The sequence below is a fragment of the Tenrec ecaudatus genome, chromosome 14, assembly GCF_050624435.1.
Source record: "Tenrec ecaudatus isolate mTenEca1 chromosome 14, mTenEca1.hap1, whole genome shotgun sequence".
Classification (NCBI taxonomy): domain Eukaryota; kingdom Metazoa; phylum Chordata; class Mammalia; order Afrosoricida; family Tenrecidae; genus Tenrec; species Tenrec ecaudatus.
In genome coordinates this window covers 89,424,408-89,446,503 of record NC_134543.1, presented here as the reverse complement: position 1 = coordinate 89,446,503, position 22,096 = coordinate 89,424,408, and the positions used below count along the sequence as shown (strand labels likewise).

The 22,096-nt window shown below is 37.1% G+C and overlaps 1 protein-coding gene and 1 non-coding gene across 2 annotated transcripts in view; both read right to left on the bottom strand.

Annotated features, from left to right (window-relative positions):
* Positions 1-1,022: 1,022 nt before the first annotated feature.
* On the bottom strand, positions 1,023-1,187 carry LOC142426888 (U1 spliceosomal RNA). Its single transcript, XR_012779773.1, has one exon. It is a non-coding gene; the product is annotated as a U1 spliceosomal RNA (small nuclear RNA).
* A 4,845-nt stretch (positions 1,188-6,032) lies between these two features.
* Positions 6,033-22,096, bottom strand: part of KATNBL1 (katanin regulatory subunit B1 like 1) — a 55,929-nt gene continuing 39,865 nt past the window's right edge. The window contains exons 4-10 of the mRNA XM_075531235.1: positions 20,936-21,215; positions 16,949-17,067; positions 14,234-14,284; positions 14,054-14,143; positions 13,637-13,726; positions 12,797-12,890; positions 6,033-7,451 (exon numbers count right to left, since the gene is read on the bottom strand). Coding sequence (XP_075387350.1) covers positions 7,419-7,451; positions 12,797-12,890; positions 13,637-13,726; positions 14,054-14,143; positions 14,234-14,284; positions 16,949-17,067; positions 20,936-21,215 — 757 coding nt within the window. The 3' untranslated portion in view covers positions 6,033-7,418. The remainder of the gene's footprint in view (positions 7,452-12,796; positions 12,891-13,636; positions 13,727-14,053; positions 14,144-14,233; positions 14,285-16,948; positions 17,068-20,935; positions 21,216-22,096) is intronic.

Below are 22,096 nucleotides of genomic sequence, written 5' to 3'. Positions count from 1 at the left end.
TAAGGTGTGAGGTTAAGCGTCAACTTGGCCGGGGTCAGGATTCTCAGGGGATGGCAATCACAAGATAATGTAATTATGAACAAATGTAGCAGCACTGAACGATACCTTAAAGCAAACACAATTAGCCCCCCTTAATATCAACTACATTTTAAGTCAGGGCGGCAGATACAGGTGGGGAGAGGAGGCCACCCACTGCATGAACTGTCCTTACAGCACTGGTTTCTTTAGCAGCCATCCTCTACTCTGCCTTCCTCAGAGACTTCCCTCGGCGCTGCACTGGTGTAACCACCCCATGCTTTCAGTCTGCTCTCGCCAACTACCAGGCAGTTTGTGTGCTCCTCCACTTTTAGACTTGGATGAGTATGAAACTCTTCTGACGTCTATTATAAGCAGAGCCAATATGGTGTATATATAGGAATGATATAGTCCCGTTCTTTCAAAGTTCTGCTATATTGTAATACTGGAATCTCATTCAGTTTGTCCTTGTTTCTGTCAGGAGCTGAGCTGAGGACTATGGAAGGCCTAAAGCTTCTTGTATTGTACTTCAGTATTGCTCTTACTTTTGTAAAGGTTGACTCCAGTTCACAACAACTTCTATATCCGGAGAAACATTTTGACATACTGACATGTGTTAGATATACAGAAATGCATTTGAACAAATGTGATATAAAACCTTAAAATGACAATTTCACCTTTAAAAAAATGCTTGATCTCTTTAAAAACTGTTAGTTTATGTGGAACAGCATTACCATAAACTTGCTGCAAAGCTTCAGTATTATGGGCAGCTGTCTACTTGAGTATTAAAAATTTGACAACCTTGACCTCAAAATCATTTTATTTCATGGCATAGATATTATTTTGTCATTTTTGGAAAAAACCCTAACAAGCCTCACTTGCAGCACAAACTCACTGCCATCAAGTCAATTCTGACTCTTAAAATAAGGGTATCCATGATATTGTCTGCAGCAACCCTGACTGAAGAATTTTGTTTAGAATGAAACACACATGCATGAACCGAAACCGTAGTAGCAATATTTACTCCACTCCCCACTACCATAAATTATGCAGTCGAGTTTCCCACATTTGGGAAAATCGCAGGGGTCAGCACATCCGGAGTTCAAATGGAGAAGCCTCGCCCTGGGAAAACCACCTTCCTGATCATGGTATCTCCCCTACCAGGTAAGTATAGCAATATTTACTTATAAACACTTGTTAACATAGATTAATATTGAATATTCCTTTGTCTTAAAATGGTTGCATGTACTATTTCGAAACTACCAGTGTTGTAATTTACTCAGATCACTGCTAATAAACATTACTATCATGTCAAGAAATTTTTTCTTCTATAAACCAGCTGTTGCTTATTTGTTAAGAGGGAAGAAAGATTGGCCTAGAGATTAAGGTAGCAGATATGAAACACTTTCACCACATGTAAAAGGGCAAATGGGGGTGTAGCAGCTGCTTCAAGGGGCTCAAAGAAGCTGTGCATATTTTATAAACATAGTTTAAGTATTCCATTTTGGGAGGGAGGGAGCAAAATGGGGAGCTGATAACAAGGACTCAAGTAGAAAGAAAATGCTTTGAAAATGATGATGGTAACATATGTATAAATGTGCTTGACACAATGGATGAATTTATGGATTGTGATAAGAGATGTAAGAGCCCCCAATAAAAGTATTTAATTTTTAAAAGAATTCAATTTCAAAGTTGTAATGCAGTTATTTAAATATTTCTAGTCAACAGCTGCATTGACAATAAAAAGTGCCAAGCTCCATGCCATTTGAAGACAAAACTTTTGACTGAATTTCCCATGCCAACTTTATACTCGTAAGAAATTATCTAGTGTCACTGGCTACTACAGTAAGTCATGCTATTTTTACTTAGTTATAATTACAAAAGCCTATCATTTGTCTAAGATCTCTATGATAGGTATCGTATTATTTGAAAACGCTAACTACTCTTTTGAAACATGAAAAACATAATCACTACAGCTCTTATTATTTAATTATAAATTAATGTCATGATTTAGATTACTGATAAAATGTATAATTAGGTTAGATTTTTACTAAGTATGATTTACAAGTTATCACCAGAAACAATAAAGACCTTTTGCAAGTTCATATTTTAAAGATATTGTCATTATACTGATCAAAGAAATGGGAAATATCACATGGAGCCTAACAAAGCAGATGGATCATTCTAATTAAGTCAGATGCTTCTGATTCTAATTATAATTTTTTTGTAATAAGCCAATAATAACATAGTCCTGAGTCAATATTGTAAGACATTTTTGAAAACTCAACACATCAGGTAGTTTGTTTGTTATACTTGTACAGTCAATAGATGCTAATTTCCTTCCTAGACGGTGAGGCCTAATTCAAATTCAGGCTCTGTAATGCAAGCTTGGCTGATGGACACAGTGGCTGTGACAGTGTGTACAAACAGCAACGAGTGTGAGCATTGCACAGGTTTTGTTCTATTATACATAAAGTCACTATGAATTGGAGCTGACCTGTTGACACTTAGCCAGTTCAGATAATTCTGCGTATCAAACCAATAACATGCTTTGTTAAAAAAAAGTACACAACAGCCTGTGTGATCACAAATCAACAGGCATCAGAAGACCCAAAACAACAATTATACAGATGTGAATGAGGCGGGTCAGAGTGGAAACCCAAAGCCCATCTGTAGACAATTGGATGACATCCCCTCACAGAAGGGTCACCAGGGATGAGGCAGCCAGGGTGCAGTTTAGCACTGATAAAATGTACAACATTCCTCTAGTTCTTTACTGCCCCCCTCCACTATTATGACCCCAGTTCTACTTTACAAATTCAGCTGGACCAGAGCATGTACACTGGAGTACTCAAATCACGGAATCCAGGACAGATAAACCCAGGGACAATAATGGGCGTAGTGATACCATGAGGGCAGGGGTAAGGTGAAGGAGAAGGGGGAGAAAAGGGTAGTGAGCACAATGATTGACGTATAACCAACCCACCCCCAGGGGGGTGAACAACAAAAATGCGGGTGAAGGAAGACAGAAGTGTAAGGTATAAAATTTGTCAAGGGGTCACGGGAGTGGAAGGGGAGGAAGTGAAGGGAAAAAGAGGAGCTGATACCAAGGGTTCAAGTAGAAAGAAAATGTTTTGAAAATGATGGGAACATATGTACAAATGTGCTTGACACAATGGATGTATGTATGTATTGTGATAAGAGCTCTAAGAGCCCCCAATAAACTGATCAAACAAAAGAAGTACATTAACACCCAAGCAGTTGCCTTTTCGTGTAACTAATGGCATTTAGTAGCTATGTCTTTTGGATCCATTGTTCTCTACAAAACAATACAGAAAACATTTGTTGCCCTTAATTTTTACTAAAGTTTAATTTCAGAAGATTAGTCAGTAAACTGACAAAAATTATAAAAGCCCATGTTTTAAATATTATTTTAAATACACCTGTAGAAAATATACTCAAGTGTCTAGATAGGGCATATGACATAAAGTATTTATTTTCATTGCTATAGTTGGTGAACCAATCAAACTATGTTACAAATTAGAAGCATATAGGATTAGGGGGCAATTTTTTTGTTCTAAGCCTGATACAGAAGTAAAAAAAAGAATATAGAGTATCAAAAAGTTTTATGACAATATTTATCATAAGAATTAAGGGAGAAAGAAATAGCATAGGAGAAAATACCTACCAAGCAATATCCTGGAAAAATTTTTTCCTTTAAAAATGATCCAGAAACCCCCCGCTTCCCCAGGAGGACGAACAACAGTAATGTGGGTGAAGGGAGAGAGTGGGCAGTGTAAGATATGAAAATAATTTATAATTTATCAGGTCTATGAGAGTGGGGGATAAGAGCTGATATGAAAGGGCTCAAACAGAAAGTATTTTGAAAATGATAATGGCAATAGATGTATAAATGTGCTTGATTCTGATTCCAATTAGTTTTTTTCCTGTAGTTTTCAACAATGGTAGCTGATATTATCATCTTGTCCTTAAATAGGAAGAAAGATAACTGGACTCATTTCATTTAATAATGCCCTGTGAAATACTTGCTTAAATCTTGCTTATTTTTAACTTAACTAAGTTAAGTAACTACCATAAACAATGAAACATGATTCTATTATATTCTATTAATGGTCATAATCATTATTTACATTAGTTATCCATTAATGCTTATTATGTCAACATGTAATTTAGCAAACATAAAGATGTCCTATGGCTGGAAACAATATTTTTTCAAAGCCAGAACTATACTTTGAATCCACCCAGCCATTCGGAAGGTTAGGTCATCACATATATCAAGTATGTTGAGGGTAGTAAGACTTCATGTCTCAAGCAGTTAAGAGTTCAGTGCATACGACTCCCCCAAAGCGATTCAGCTACATCAGACAAATTCTCACACCTCAGGTTCCACGTACATCATCTGTGCCCATTACCTTTGATGTTATTGCCAAAAGATTCGTCTTGAAAAGGCACGAGATTGTAGTGCTTCACATTTAACCCTTATTCTAATCACATTCACGGCACAAAAGCCATTCACTTGATTCAGCTCTAATAGAAATGAGTTATTATCCCCATCACTTTAATAACTACCTGTTCCTAAGACTTGCAAAGTAAACGACGTCATGTGTAGAAAGTCTGAGTGCGGGCGGGCGAGACCTAGCAGGGCACAGAGACCTTGGGTAGTCTCGCAGTGGGGTATACTGTAACAAATGAGCAATGACAAGCAGCGTTTGTGCTATCTAGGTCAATACAACTGCCAGTACGCTTTGGAAACACTTTTTGGGGACTCTTTCTGGAGATCAACACTGTTCTCATTAAAATGAGAAGAGCTTAACAGCAATAGAATTGTTCAAAAAACTTTCATCTTTCATTCAAGAATCTTAAACCTACCTAGTACTAACTCAAAAACTGAGAGGCAGGTACTAAAGCAAACAACTGCCTAGAAGAGAAATGTGGACTGGGTGCTACCACATAATCGTGTGCGCTGAAGACTTCTGCCTTGCAACGTTCAAGGTATATACACAAACAGGCCTATCCTTTTTTGTAGCATTAATTTTAACAAGTCCAAGTCATTGAAGTTTGCTTGTATTGGGAAGTAAATTATCTGACCCAGAGAAAATAATAACTACTTAAAATACGGTATGGTAAATATCTTATTAAAAGTCTATCTCACTCACTGCCATCGAGTCAGATACTGACCCTGTGGGGCATAGAACTGCCCATGTGTTTTCTGAAACCGTCAATTTTCACAGGAGTCGAAAACCTCATCTTTCGCTGGCAGAGTGGGTGGTGGTTTCAAACCGCTGACCCTGCAGTTGGTAGGCCAACCAGGGCTCTTCTCTGCAATCACATCCTATCACATAGATCAACTAATAGAATTACTTTCCCACTTGAGGCTCTGCTAAATTATACTCAAGATCTTCCTGTGACCAAGAGTTGAATATGTGAGCTAGACTGAGGGAGGGTGCAAGCTTCAGGCATGAAATTGGTGTGTGTATATAAAATTAATAAACCTCTAAAAAGATTAAACTCCTGTCCTTAGTCTCTTTAGCACCGTGTTCTCACCAAGGTAACTGGTGCAGACTGTCAGCTAGACAAAACCAGGGTAACTAAAAGAACAGAAACAAGAACGGCTGTATCCATCATCTTAGGTCCCACAGAGGTGACGCAGGCTTACGTTTCAAATTCCCATCTTCTGAAAGACGTCTTAAATAACTCGCCTCTCAGATAACTTAAGTGCAGTAATCTGAAATGATTCTAACAATTACCATATATACTTGTGTATAAGCTGAGTTTTCAGCACATTTTAAATGTAGTTTTTAAGGTAAAATTAGGTACCTCGGCTGACATTCAGGTCAGCTTATACTCGAATATATACGGTAATCTAAAAACCAATTACTACAATGATTCTTATGGTTGGGAATACATAGCTATATAAAACATAGCTACATAAATATACATAACTCTCAGCAAATGGTACTGTTTATCTTAAAAAAAATCATTTTACAAGAAAGATGCTTGCTTGGAATTCCTATCAGTAGCCACTAATTGGGTAAATGCTAGAAACTTACATTCAAGAGCTTGGAAAAATACTGCAGAGAAATTCAATTAACAAGAATCTTTGCTCAGATGCCTGTCTGGTTTACTAAAGATAAGATGCTTATATAAACCATTCATTACTTGTGTTAAACTCCTATCACTTTTAAGATAGGTAAGATATATATAACTGTTAAGACATTCTAGAATTGGGTTCATTGACACTGAAAATTACATTTTAAAGAGGGGCATCAACAGTTTTCTGGCATTTTATGCCAACTATTGAGGAGGTAGTAATGGAAAGTATTGGAATTTAAAATACATGGGCAGTACTAAGTTTAAACATTTGTAAAACATATGTAACTCTTCAAAATATATGTAGTGAAAAAGAATTAGGATTCATAAAAAACTAGAATTAAAAAAGAACAAATAGAAATATTTAGTGAATTTACTCCAATGAAAGACACTTAAATGATACAGAACTGAAAATATTAGAAATCCATATACAATAAAAAGTGAACATAAATTAGCTAACTCCAACATTTCCAGTTAAGCATCCATACAAATACATATCCATTTTCTGTTTTTAGTATAGGTATAACACATACATATATGCCATGATGATTCTGACAAAAAGAAAATCAGAGATACTAAAAATATTCTCAAGTTTTAAAAATGATGTGAAATAGGTTTCCACAACATTCTACATGAATGTAAACCTGTGATTTAATTCCATGATTTTAACACGTCAGAAGCATGGTTCGTATTCTTTTTTAAAAAACAGATCTTGGTATTTTAACACATTGGCTTATTAATAATTAAGGCATTTTGCATACACAGTAGTATCTCAGTGTGAAGGAAAACAATTTAATATTGATTATTTGCTATGATGTTTCAAACTTTCAGTCTTTTCAACATAAGAAAATAGCTGCACACATTTAAGTGTATTCTTATAAAACACAATCTTAAGAAAATTCATGATGATTGGTCTTTGTGGTTCCTAGTATTAAGTCCTCTGTTACTTTTCCACATAGTATAAGTTATCTTATGCAATATGCAGGAGTGCATTAAGATCCAGTAGTTCTTAAACATATAAATTCCAAACGCAGCAATGGCCAACAATCTTCATGGTGCACTTTCACCTCATTGAAGTTGAAGCTGCTCCTTTGGGATATTTCCCCACTTCAATGTGAAGTAGATTGTTAGGATTTCATTAGTGGTTTCATTGTGTGACTTTTTAAAAGAAAAAATGCTTTTTATTTCTTCCATAGTTCAAAGTTTTCAGAAGAGACATTTTTTTTTTCCGGGAAATCATACAGTCCTGGGATGTTCTGGACCACCACGCATTCTTTAGTAGAGGAAACTTCTCAATGCAATTGTAATAAATAAGCATCTACATCCTTAGAGAATAAACAGAAACATATCATTAATTAATACAGCAATTACACACACAAATGCACACAATTTTCCTCTTTACTTTTTTGCCACTTGCCTTGGCTTAGTTTTGTGACCCCTTTGAAGATAATAGATGCATTTTAATCAACATTTACTCTCACATGGTCTAGTACACAGTAGGTACTTAATGAATGCTAGCTAAGTGCTGAGTGACGATTTTTGCTCCGGTGCTTAAATAACTTTTGTCTCAGAACTAAGCAATGTTAAGTCAGTCATGACTTTTCCTTTAGCACCTGTATAAAATCCATACCAGCTTGACAAGATTCTCTTTCAGAATTCTCTCAAAAAATTATGTAGTAATTAGATTTATTTTTATAATACGGATGTTATCATAGCCCAATGAAGTGTATGACATTAATCACTCAATATTTTCTTCAATAATAAATATAGTGGACCACAGGGATGGTTCAATGTAAGAAAATCAATCAATGGAGTACACTATGTCAACATAATAAAGGAAGAGGTCCACAAGATCATCAATCAGTGCATTTGACAAAATCCAACACTCAGCAAACTAGGAAACAGAAGGGAGATTCCTCAACATGATAAAGGATACTTCAGACAAATCCAAGCAAAAATGACTCAATGGTGAAAGACAGAAAGCTTTTCCTTTAAGACAGTGGTTCTCAATCTTCCTAATGCGGCGACCCTTTAACAGGTCCTCACGTGTGGTGGCCCCCCACGCATACAATGATTCTCATTGCTACCTCATCACTGTCATTTTGCTACTGTGATGAATCAGATGACCCCTGGCAAAGGGTCGTTCGACACCCCTCCCAAGGGGGTCATGACCCACACACAGGTTGAGAACTGCTGCTTCAAAGGTAAGGAACATAAAATAAAGATGCTTGCTTCCACCGGTGCTATTCGACACTGGACTGGACATCTAAGCCAGAGCAATTAGACAAGAAGAAATAAAAGGCACCCAAATATGAAATGGAGGAAGAAAACTATCTATCTATATTCAGAGATGACATACAGAATATATTTTAAAATCCTTTAGAAAGGTATTAGAGAAAACAAATTTAGCAAGTTGCAGGATGCAAAAGTAATACATAAAAATCAGTTGTCCTTTTATACAGTAGCAATGAACGCCCTGCTTTTGTAACAATAATAAATAAAATTCATACCTTGGAATAAATGTTAAGAAAATTATAAAACATTACTCAAATTAAATAGCTATAGATAAATGGAAAAACAGTCATGTTCATTCACTTGAAGATGCAATATTAAGATGTTGATTCTACCTAAAGTGATTTACAGATACAATACAATTCCTATAAAAATTCCAACAGTTATTTTACAAAAATGGAAAAATCGATCCCTGAATTCATATGAAATTGCAAGGGTCCCAAATAGTCTTGCTGGGCAGTATAAAGAAAGAAAAGTAGGAAATCACACTTCTCAATTTTAAGACATACTACAAGCTATGTGGTAATATAAGGTTGGGCATATATACCAATAAGATATCATTGAAATCCAGAAACAGCCCTTACACTTATGGCCACATGAATTTTTATAAAGGTGCTTTATCTATTTAATGGGGTATGGTAGTTAGGTTTTTTATCAACTTGCCTGGGCCAGGGTTCTCAGTGGTTTGGCAACTGAGGCCACAATGTGACCTAACTTAACATAATCGACTCCATAAGGGGGTCTTCTGTGAAAAGCCACACAGTTGTAAGAAGATGAAGGTAAAGTGTAGCCCTCTTACTAAGTTCACAGGCCTGGTGTAACTGAAAGGAATTTCTTCAGGGTTGTAGCCTACTTCTTATATAAGGGCCCTGTGGGAACACTCGTTTCCTTTTCGCTGGGTCTGGATCCTGCATCTGACTTACTGACTTCCAGTTCTTTGGACTTGAGCCAATCCCTACCACATTGCCTGCCAACCCTTGCATGTATTTGTCTCTTCGGTCACAAGCCTGACCTGATGGCTTTGGATTCATCTGCCTCTGCAGCCACCAGCCCAAGTCTTCCTACCAGACTTGGGCTTTTAGCTGCCAAAGCTATATGAGTCAAGAGAGGGCTCCAAGTTAATATTTGACCCATGCATGGGACTTACATGCTTCTACAATCGTGTGAGCCATTTCCTTGATATAAAAATGCTCTATAGATAGGTAGGCACACAGATAGTCAGAGAGCCCAGTCTAACACACAGGGAAAGAACAGTCTCTCAAACAAAAGGTAATGAGATCATTGAATTTCCACACACAAAGGAATGATGCTAGAATCATACCCTACACCAATTAAGTCTAAAAGGATCAATTACCTAAATATATATTCAAACACGGAAAATTTTAGAACAAAACCAAAGGGGCAAGCTTGAAACTACTCTTTTAGGCAATGGAATTTTAGATATTTAGATGCCAAAAACATGAGCAACAACAACAAAAAACACCCCAAATAAACTAGACTTCATCATAACTAAAATCTACTGTACATAAAAGGGGTCTTATCAAGAAAGTGGAGAGACAACCAACAGAATGAGAGGAAATACTTGGAAGCCATGTATCAGATAAGGGTTTAATATCCAGAATGTATGAAGAACTCTCAAAATTTAGCAACAAAATGATTAACAGCTCAATTAAAAATAGGTAAAACACCTGAATAGCATTTTCCTAAAGACAATATATAAGCAGTCAAAGAGTACATTAAAAGATGCTCAATATCATTAGCCACTAGGGAAGTGCAGATCAAAATCACCAGAGATACCACTTCACATCCCATAGGACTGCTACCATTAGGAGGAAAAAAAGCAACAAGATATGAAGAAATCAGAACATTTTCACATGGTAGGAATGTAAAATGGTGAAGCAGCTATGAAAAAGGCTGGTGGTTTCTACACCAAACATTGATATACCATAGACTGAACAATCCGACTCTCTGTTAAACCCAAAAGAATAAAAAATATTGACTTAAAAAGACATGCATAGCAATGCTCCTGGCAGCATGAGTCAAGAGCTACAGGTGGCACCCACAGATACATGGCCAGGGGAGCTGATATCAGGCAGTTCTAGAAGAAAATGCTTACAACTGACCGTGGCTGCAACTGTACCATAATGCTTGATGTGACTGAAGTATGGAATGTTATATTTGTAAGAGTTCCCAATAAAATATTTTTAAAAACAGATAAATGGCTAATCAAATTATGCTACAGTTCAAGCCCCGCATCCACCCCACCCTCATATTCAATCCTACCTGCCATCCCTCGACTTCTCTACTCCTTTTACGGACCTTTAGCCTCTCTTTCAGCCGCTCTTCCTCTGGCAACTTTCTAGTCCATGGTTTCACTCTCCCTACCTCCCACCCCAAGGAAGCTTCCAACGTCTATCTTGGTTTTTATATTATCTCTTAATTATATTTAACTACAATTCTTCATGAATTTTGAAGGCCCTTATATATACACAATAGAATATTACAAAGTTAAGAAAAATGACAATTTAATATACACCGCCATACATTCACCATTGCATGTGAATTGTGGTGCTGGCCAAGAATGTTAAAAAATGCCATGACTGCTGCAAGGACAAACAAATCTGTCTTGAAAGAAGTCCGGCCTGAGTGCTTCTTAGGGGCAGTGATGGTGAGACTTCATCTAACACTCTGTGGAGATACTGCCAGGAGAGCAACCAGTCCCTGGAGGAAAACATCATGCATGGTGAAGTGGAAGGGTAGGGAAAGAAAGGGTATGATCCAGCGGCTGCAACAATGGGTTCAAGCAGAGTAACAATTGTGAGGATGGCTCGGGCCTGGGCAGTGTTTTGTCCTGTTTCGCATAGGGTCACTACAAGTCAGAATAACTGGATGGCAACTAATGACACCAGCATATACATGGACTTGGCTAAATAAATATACAAAGCCAGATAAAAAAAATCAAGTATTCCATCATTCCACTTACATGAACTATATGGATTGGTACATTCATCAAGGCAAAAGAAGAATGTTGGGAAGAGAGAGTTACGGGGGTAACTGTAATCATCACAGTACCCACTAGTATTGGTTAATGACATTGTATGTAAATTATTCCTTAATAAAGATTTTAAAATATATATCTAATACTTCAGTTGTAAACAGATTTCTAAGGAAATAATTTTTCATTTCTACTACCTAGAACACAAAATCCCTTCAGAGCAAGGTGATATCTAATACATGCTCTCAAAGTATTTCATTTTCTATCAACTTCTACTTTACTTTTTAATTAGCAAGAGTAGTAATTTAAAAAACTTCCAGGAAATTGATTCCTATTTATAAGCTTTTTTATCATTAAAAAATCAACACAGTGAAATCAAACACAGTATTTTCCTTCTTCTCTTGAAGGTATTTAATAAGACTTTTAAAAGTAAGTCCACCAGTGTAAGATATGACAAAATAATAAAAAATTTATAAATTATCAAGGGTTCATGAGGGATGGGTAAGCAGGAAGGGAGGGGAAACAAGAGTAGCTGATACCAAGGGCTCAAGCTGAAAGCAAATGTTTTGAGAATGACGATAGCAACAAATGTATAAATGTGCTTGGCACAATGGATGTATGTATGGATTGTGATAAGAGTTGTACGAAGCCCCAATAAAATGATTAAAAAAAAGAAAGAAAACTATAAAAATTTTTAAAAGTCCACAACATAAATCCTATTTAAATATTACTATTAATGTTTTAAACCAAAGAACGTTTTCATATCCCTAGCCACAGACCATTTATAATAAAAGTATACCCAGTAAGAGCGTGCATATATTTTAGCAATGATTTTCACCTCTGCAATTACATTTTAACTACCAGTGTTTCCTGGAGCATAAATATTAAAATCCAAAATAGTAATGTACCTTTCCTTTTAAGCCACAAACCAATACAGACCTGTGTCAAGTTCAAACTATTTTGAACAATTTACACCCTCGAAACAAAAACAAGGTCATTAGCAAAAGCAAAATAATCCAAAATCATTTGATTGTGTCCCTCATTTCTTGATTCTTGAGTATCATTACCTTTCCTGATATCTTCTTTACAAGTTTCAACTTAAAAAAAACAAAATAAACTTTTCTCTAATTGGAAATAGGTCATTAAATACTTTTGCACAGCATTTGTAGGGCTAAAAAGAGATAGGAATTAATTCCCTTGCCCTTCTGTCAAGGTCATACCCAGAGGATGTGAAGCATTTACAAATATGAAACTTTAAATCTCACTTATGAAATCCAAATAGTACCGAGTTCTTCTGTCCAGATATTTAAGAGTTCAATTACACATATAATTGCACATATAACACTAATATGTTTCTAATTTTTAAACTTAGATATAGATTACCTTAGCAATATTACCAGTGTATCCTGGAACCAAAGTCAGATGGTTTTCCTGTTCCCACAACCGACTTAACTGTTGTTTTAAAATCTGAATATTTCTAGGAAAAAAGAGAAAAGGAGAAAAATAAATGCATTAGGCTATGGACTTTAGTAGTAAATAAACTTAATACAAAGTTTTTAAACTTTCCAATATTTATCAGGAAGAAAATACACTAATGTTAAGCAACTGGTTAAGATAGGCCAAGTCACTCACAGAAATTAAAGGTTATTTACTTGTCAAAGTTTGTATATGAAAATAACTCGGTGTTTCCACGACTGCTCTGGGGCATGTAACAGGAATTTTAGAAAACCTTAAAAAGAAATTACGAACCTGAAGGACAATACTGGTATATTTGTGCGTGTGTGTTTGCATGTAGTTTCGTGATAATCTTATTTGATAGTGTCCATGTTTTTATACTGCCAATACTCAAATCATAGAGCTCATAATGTAGCTTTCAGAACTGCAACAACCCACACTGATCTCTCAGGTCAGTGTGTGGGCCAAGAGGTGCTGCTGTTCTTGTGCCCCATCACGTCTTCCCCACAGGCCATCCCTGCCCCTCCCTCAGGAGTTATGATGCGCAGCCATGCTTTTCCTTCTAAAATGAAGGGCACGATGCTGCCTGAGAGATATGAAGAGACAAAAGGGGTCACTGGGCTCTGGAATGCAACTCCCACGTGTGATTTTCATACAAAAGCAGAATAGCAGTTTAATATTTCTCTGAAAACGAGGAGGATAGCGATACTTCACTGCGCCTACTTTAATCCAATTTCTTTCCTGAAAGGTATTTAAAGGCATACTCACCCATCATTTTTAATTTCTGTTTTGGATGACAATTCTGACCACCACCTCTTTATAACTGCTTGAAGCCAGTTTAAACCAACTATGACATACCTGAAATGACATTTGTTACAAAAAAGTCAAGTGTTTTCCTCTATGAAGACCTCATAAACTAAGAACTCCCTCACGAAACACACACACACTTTTCCTTTTAAAAAAATTTCACCACTTTTACAAAACTCTGCTATACAACTCGTTTCGAGATGTTTTTGTAATTGCTCGTTAGTCATTTTCTATGGGTTTCCTCGGTAGCGTGTTAAGTTTCTTAAAAACAGAAACCATGACATCTAGTAGTGTCCAATCTAATTGTACAGACTTACAACACATAAAATCAAAGAGGTTGAAAGTGAAGCATAAATGGAAATTCAGATTAGTACTTACTCTTCAAATCTGCTCTTAAGTAGTGACTTTACTAGAGGTAACAAGTCTACACAGCAGCCAAGTGAGATGTATTGCTTTTCTGCCTGCAAACTAAAACAAAGAAATGTTTTAGAAATATGAACAGATCAAACTGTCCTTCTTGAAACTTTCTTTTTTCTTTTCTTAAAATTTTCTTTTTACCTATTGGTGAGCACAGGAAGACAGTCCACGACAACCCCAAGATCTTCTATCCTGTGGGAACAAAAAAGAGAGTTGCTCTCTCTTTATTACTCCCTTCTCAGTAATTTTAAGAAATGCGTTCATTCCACAACCAATTTACGTGTCCACGATGAAGTAGGCACTGGGTGCACAGCAGCGAATAGAGAGTGAAAATCTATGTCTCATGCAGGCAGGTGAGTTTGAGAGTTGGCAGATAGAAAATAAATAAGCTACCTGTATGCTGATGGTAGGAAGTACTATGAAAAGAAAAAGAGTAAAAAGGGGCTATAGGGAGTGCAGATATAAATGTTTTCAAATGCAGTGGTTGCTTAACTAACACAATTTTAAACGTGTGAGGAAGTAGTAGCATTCTGTGCTTTTGTCGCTCTCACACATACTTTAAATCGTATCTATACGAAGCTAAACAAGTTGTTCCTGACGCTGCTAGGTGCATTCCAACGCACAGCGCTCCTACGCAACAGGAGGAAACACGTGTGGGTCCCACAGCATGCCGCACTTGTTATGTCTGAACCACTGCTGCAGCCCCGGTGCCAAACCATCTCGAGGATCCTCTTCTCCCCTCCTAGTTTTATTAAGCACAATGTCCTGTTCTAGTGATTGGCTTTTGCTGGTAACATGTGGGCAGTATATGAGAAGCAGTCTCGCCATGCTCATTTCTAAGGAGCATTTGTACTGTGCTTCTTCAAAGACACGCATGTTTGCTCTTCAGGCAGTCTTCGGTGCTTTCAGTATTCTTCGTAAACATCGTAATTCAAATGTACCGATTCTCAATCCAATTTCACGCACATAATGAGGTGATGAAAAAGACTAAGGCGCGGGTCAGGAACACTTTAGTCCTCAAATTCACACCCTTGCTCTTCAACACTTTAAAGAGGTCTAAGGCAGCAGATTTGTCCGACGTAATACTGGACTACTGTTTATAGGAGCACTGACCGATGGTGGAGCCAAGGAAAATAAAATCCTTGCCTAATCTAATCTTTTCTCTGTTTATCATAATGGTACCTACTATTAGCCGAGTTGTATTTTGGTTTTCTTTTTTAAATTTTAATAAATAGTTTCATTGGGAGTTCTTACAGCTCTTGTAATAGCCCATACATACAACTGTGTCAAGCTCATTTGTACGTATGTTGCCATCATCATTTCCAAAACATTTTCTTTCTACTGGAGCCTTTGGTATTAGTTCTTTTTCCCCTCCCTTCCACCCTTGTTAACCCTTGATAATTTATAAATTATTTTTATCTTCATATTTTATACCATCCACTGTCTCCCTTCACTCACGTTCTGTTGTTTGTTCCCCTGGGGTGGGGGTGGGGGATACATCAATCACTGCAATCGGTTCTCCCTTTCTCCTCCCAACTCCCCCCTACCCTAACGGTATTGCTGCTCTCATTATGGGTCCTGAGGGGGTTATATGTCCTGGATTATGTGTGCCCAGAGCTCTTATCTGTACCAGTGTACAAGCTCTGGTCTAGTCAGATTTGTAAGATAGAACTGCGGTCATGATAGTGGGGGGAGGAAGTATTCAAGAACTAGAGGAATACTGTGAGTTCCCTCGGTGCTTTGCCACACCCTGGCTGTCTCATTCTTTCTTGTGACCCTTCTGTGCAGGAATGTCCAACTGTCTACAGCTGGGTTTTGGGTCTCCATCATTTGCGTCGGTATATTTTGTTTGCTTCGGATCTTCTGATGCCTGAACCTGATCTCGTCGACACTTCATGATCACACGGGTTAGTGTGCTTCTTCCATGTGGGCTTTGTTGCCACCTTGCTATTTATTAACTCCTGTTATTTACTAACACCCCGCTGCTTATTTAACTTCAAGCCCTTAAGACCCCAGATGCTATGTCTTGTAATAGCCGGGCACCATCAGCTCTCTTCATAGCTTATGCACCCATTTTGTCTTCAGAGTTCATGTCTAGAAGGTGAGCACGGCAGAACGTCAGGTTCTTAGAACAAAGTGTTAATGCGTTGAGGGAGGACTTGTAGTCCACACTGAGGGCTACAACCTTGCTCTTCATCAGCAAGTTCTTCACGTACTTCTCCCTTTAAGCAAGCTGGGCCGAGTCATCTGCTTATGGAAAGTTAATAGCCTTCTTCCAATCATGACGCCATGCTCTTCTTTATATAGTCCAGCTTCTCAGATTCTTTGCTCAGCTCACACGCTGAACTAAGTACAGTGAAAAGATCTCTGACACCTCCCCTTCCTGATTTTAAACTAGGAAGTATTCCCTTGTTCTGCTTGTTCAGCTGACTTTTGGTCCTTGTACAAGTTCCATATAAACACAATGAAGTGTTCTAAAATTCCAATTTTTGTAGTTATCCATAGTTCATTATGATCCACACAGTCAAATACCTTTGCATAGTCAGAAAATACAAGTAAACAGCTTTCTGGAATTTTCCGCATTCAGCCACGATCTATCTGACAACAACAACAATATCCCTTGTGCCATGTCCTCTTCTGAATCCAGCTTTAATTTCTGGAAGTTGCCTCAACTCCCAAAGCTCAATAAACCACTGTTAAGTTATCTTCAGCAAAATTTTACTTACATGCGATATTAATGAATAGCATAGAAAGCTTTAAATTTGTCCAGTAATAACATAAAAAAGAAGAGGAACTTCCAGGGATTACATTGAACATTAATTATATGGAACAAAATCTTTAAGTGGTCACACCTACCTCACCAAATAGGCTACAAGTTCACTTATACTTCTCTTCCTCCAGAAGGTCAAAGCTACATTTAACCTCAAATTTCTGCTGAACAAAACTTGCGCCATTGTTTCATGGTCCTGAGAAACCTGAAAGGCAATAATCTAATTTCTTATAGAGCACATTGAAAGACAGTATGAAACTAATTCAGTCATTTCATTAAGCAAATTAAAAAATAATGAATAGGTGACCCCCTTTACTGTCTTACAAAAAATATTTCAATTGAACATAAATGGTTTCAAAAACTGAACTCACTCACTGCCATCAAGTGAGTTCTGACTCATAATGAACTGAGTGGGACTGCCCCTGTGCGTTTCCGGGAGTGCTCACTCTGTACGGAGTTGAACGCCTCCCCACTTTCTCCTGCGAAGAAGCTGGTGGTTTCAGCTTGCTGACCCCAAGGCATAACCCAATACCACTGTGCCACCAAGTCTGCCTGAATAAATATAAGATCGATTTAGTTTTCAACCAACACTTTGTTGAGAATTATTTCTACTAAATTTCTCAACAAAGTCCACAGTCAGATCTATACCCTTCTGAAGGTAGTGTTTCCAGAGCGCGAATCCCTCCCTGAGGAGTTCGGATTCTTTGATGTACACCATAACAAAACTGCAGTTTTAGCATCGTGTTCCTTTACATGTTCTTTGAGTTTAAGGAACAAAAAGTGAAGGGGTAGGAGTTCAGGGCAGCAGGATGGATGGGGTAAGGTTCCCCCAACGAAATTCTCCGAACAACCCGTACCACCCTTGACAAATGTCTTGTTGTATTGTGAGAATATTCCTTTGCACAACTTCCCTGAATTTTTTTTCTCACCAATGCACTTTTCTGCACTCTTAGTACTTGGTCATAATAAGCCCCTGTAATCATCCTGTACCCTCTGAGAAAAATCTATCATGAGTACCCCCTTGGGAATCCCAAAGAAGGTTGCCATCAGCTTCTGAGCTGACCTCTCTTCCTTGAAATAACTGGACCAGCAGGTCGTCAGGGAAGCCTCTGTTTTGAGTGGACCCTTTCGAAGGCACCCTAATGAGACAGGGTAGTACTGAGAGGTTCTGTTCAAACACTGTCTGGGAAAAACCCGTCTGCACTGAACTGGAACCCTCGAAGCAGCACTTTTGACTCATCTTTGTTAAGCATTCATCATCGACTGAAGTGCAAGAAAAGGGAATTCAAAATCACAGTCTCATGATGTTATGAAATCTTGTACACTTAATCATTTAGTATTTTTATAGATTATAGGGAATATCCTTCTACTGAATAATGTTTAAATAAAACTGAGCTACACAAAATGAAAAGCAAAATGTTTAGAAAATGATGGCAACATATGTACAAATATGCTTGATATAATTGATGTATGGATTGTTATAAGAGCTGCATGAGCCCCCAATAAAATGATCTTTTAATTAAAAAAAGAATATAATAACAAAAAAATACACAAAATGAAAAGCAAAGAATACTTTCTACCTGTCCACGAAAACACCCAATCCTATTTCTCAGTCACTACAGGTTAATGTGCATCTTTGCAAATCACTTTCTAGACAATGAAATATGTTTACATATAAAAGTACTGTTTATACTCGAATATAAGCCGACCCGAGTATAAGCCGAGGTACCTAATTATTACCTGGGAAACCAGAAAAACTGATTGACTCAAGTATGAGCCTAGGGTGGGAAATGCAGGATGTGAATTAACACAGAGACCAGAGGGGAGAGACAGAGCGCAGCCACAGACACATCCTTAACAGTTCAGCTGCCCGCGTAAGTGAATCACTACAGGTGCTTCTGTGGATTGGAGCCGTCCACGTCATAGGACGGCTCTGATTGGTTTGATGTGAGTAAACAAACATTCAAAGCCCTGCAGTGTCAGCAGGGCTTTGAATGAACAGCGGAGGAACAACAATCACCTGTGAGATGTTACACTTTGCTGGGGTACCCTTGACCCGTGTATAAGCCGAACCCCAGTTTTTCAGCACATTTTTTGTGCTGAAAAACTCGGCTTACACACGAGGATATACGGTATATGTTACATATAAAAACTCTTAAAAATGAAATTACCTTATTTAAAGCTTGGATGTTTATAAGCATTTTTCATACAAACATTGGTCAAGCTCATTGCATATTCTCCAATCTTTATATATAATAATGTATTTAGATTGATTTGTTTTATTATTAAAATTATATATCAATGAAAGATGTATTCACTTGTACAAATGATGCCAGAGATTTATAGAAATGGAACTTGTCAATCAAATTGAATGCATTTGATCTCGGACAAATTACTATGACATCACTTTTAGAAAAGATTAAGGTTTTCTAACACGTTCTTGTCAACCAAGAAAAAAGCATGAAGCAACAAAAGGGTAATCAATAAGCTTAGTTAAACATGAAGCTAAGGAAGATTTTTGAGACCTGATGAAATGAGAGGGCACAGAGGAGGGATTTGAGGAAATGTCACACTGTGGCACTGACTGAAGTGAAACTTTCTTCTCACGGCATTTGCTATCAGGAGATTTACTTCCTCAATTCAGCTGAATACCCAGACCTCAATTTTGGTCAGATTGCTAGGTTATATTGTCACAAGCTCTTTTCCTTCAGAATACAGAATTTTATGACTGAATAGTGTTGGCCTAACCACTTCTCTAGCTACATGGCGTTGGGATGGTGTTTTTATTTCACCTACTAGTCAAGCTGTCTTCCTAGAGTCTTGCAGGACGCATGACACACAGGGGCACACAATAGACTCTTGCACTCGTAATGACAGCGTTGTATGACCTGATTACTACTACAATTCCGTTTCCATCCTATTCTCCAGAGCCCATACTTCACTGTTGAAAACTGTTTCCTCTTTCCTCTTTCTCATCGATGCCACTTTCCTTCAAAACCCCTGCTTTCTGTTACTCTAGGATCTTATGTAGATATCTGAGGCTGCTGTCACTGACAAATAGAATGTATTCATCGTTTCATGATTGCCGTTAACGACATTTTACCTACATTTCCTTCTCTTACTTTCAATTATTATCCTACATATGGTTTTCTTCATTCACCTACACCCACTATGATTGTTCTCATTTTTAAATTTTAATTGTTTATAGGCTATAGAAAAGGTTTTTCAAGTTCTCATGCCAAAAAATAAATACTGAGGTTACTAAGTCATATTTAAAAATTTTTTTTAAATGTTAAATATAATGCAGTTCCATTTTTAAAATTATTTGGTCACATGAAAAGAATCCACAACTTATGAACCATGAAAATCAAATTATCAAAATATATAGTATGAAATATGCAAAAAAATTTCAGATAGTTTCTTTGTAAATGTTGAGTTATGGATAGATTTCTCTTCAAAACATATGTAATATAGATAATTATTATTATAAAGTTATGTGTATATTTAAATATTTTATCAAACCATTCTTTCAAAATATTTTTGTTTTTAAGATACAGTTTACATAACTAAAAATTTGCCCATTAAATTATGTAACTCAATTATTTTTAGTAAATTTATAAAATTTTAAAAACCATAATCACAATACAATTTTAAAATATTCAGATCATACAAGAAAATTCCTGCATGCCATGTGAATGACCCATTTGCTCTGTGCACAGAGAGAAACCTGATTCAGTTTCTCTGCCAAGTTAGTAAGCAGTTAAGTTTCAGAGTTGAATAAAATGGGCCTGAACAACACGTGGCTTCTGTGATGGTGAGAAATGGTTCACTTTTTAGGCAAAAATTTTCCTTCTTTTAAATCTTTTCTGGTCAACTTGCCAATCTGAATATTGATGGTAATGAAATAAATTATAGATTCACACTGGCTAATCTGGAAAGTTGTCTAGGTAGTGACAATAGCTCAATTAAGTCTGTACTTAATGGATGGAAAACTAGTCTGCTGGTAGAACATAGCAAAGAAACTAAATAAATAACAGCCTTAATAAGAAGTTACACTTAGAAAAATGACTTACCTCAGAAAAAAAGCCACTATATTTTGATGATGGGCCTTCTGTCTGTGAAGAACCAGAATCACTGGAGTTAATCAAGTATGTTCGACCATCATGGCGTAATTTGTCAGGTAGGTGGCCTGCACAAGCCAGTTCATTTTCTTTATTTGCCATGACACAGCCCCCACTTCTAGGGGCCTGTTTCTTTCTGTAACAAGGACTGCGGAGAGGACGGTGAACTTTCTTTCTGTAATAGATCGCCTTACGTAGTTTATCTGGGCTCTTCACAGCTAGTCCAACTGTTCTGTAAGAAGAAATGATTTTCTTAATGAAGGAGAACCACATGAAAACCTTCACACGTTTTTAAAATGCAAATATTTCTTAAAATGAATACATTATCTGGTAAACAAAAACAAAACACATATTTCATAGGCCTTATTTTGTGGTTATAATCCACTAAAACCAGAATAAAGAAAAACACTCAGATCAATGACAGGGAACAAAAAGAAAATCACTAATTACTCAGAATGCAATGAAAAGGCTGATACTTTATACCAGATGAAAATGAGGAGAAGCCTAACATCTACGTAGCTCTACTCTGTCCTGAAGGTTGACTACGAGTAGGAATCAACTTCATGGCAGTGAATTTTAAAATGAAATACTAAAGGATCTCCTGGGATTAAGCTAATCTTTTCCTAAACTAATACACAAGCTGTTAGTTTCGATATTTTATATAAAATTTAGAGATATTAAAATATATGTAATTTTGTTTGAGTAACATAAAGTGATATAGTAATTCTCATCTGCCAATTTAGGGTCCTGTGTGGTGTCTCACGTGTTTCAGGATGCTGGAAGCTATGTCGCCATTATTTTACGTATCAGCAAGGTCACCCTGGTGAACAGGTTTCAACGAAGCATCCAGATTAAGATAGACAAGGAGGAGGATCTGGTGGTCGATTTCAGAAAAAATTGACCAGGGAAAACCTTTTCACTGCAGAACACTGAGAGATGTAGTGGTAAGAGACTAGTCCCTCTGATTGGAAGCACTCAAATTATGACGGGGAAAGATCTGCTGCCTGAAACAAGCATCAACAATGACGTGGATGGCGTAACGCTTTGGAGACCTTCACTTGATGTGGCACAACACAAAATGAGAAGGAGCAAACATTCATTAATAATCAGAAT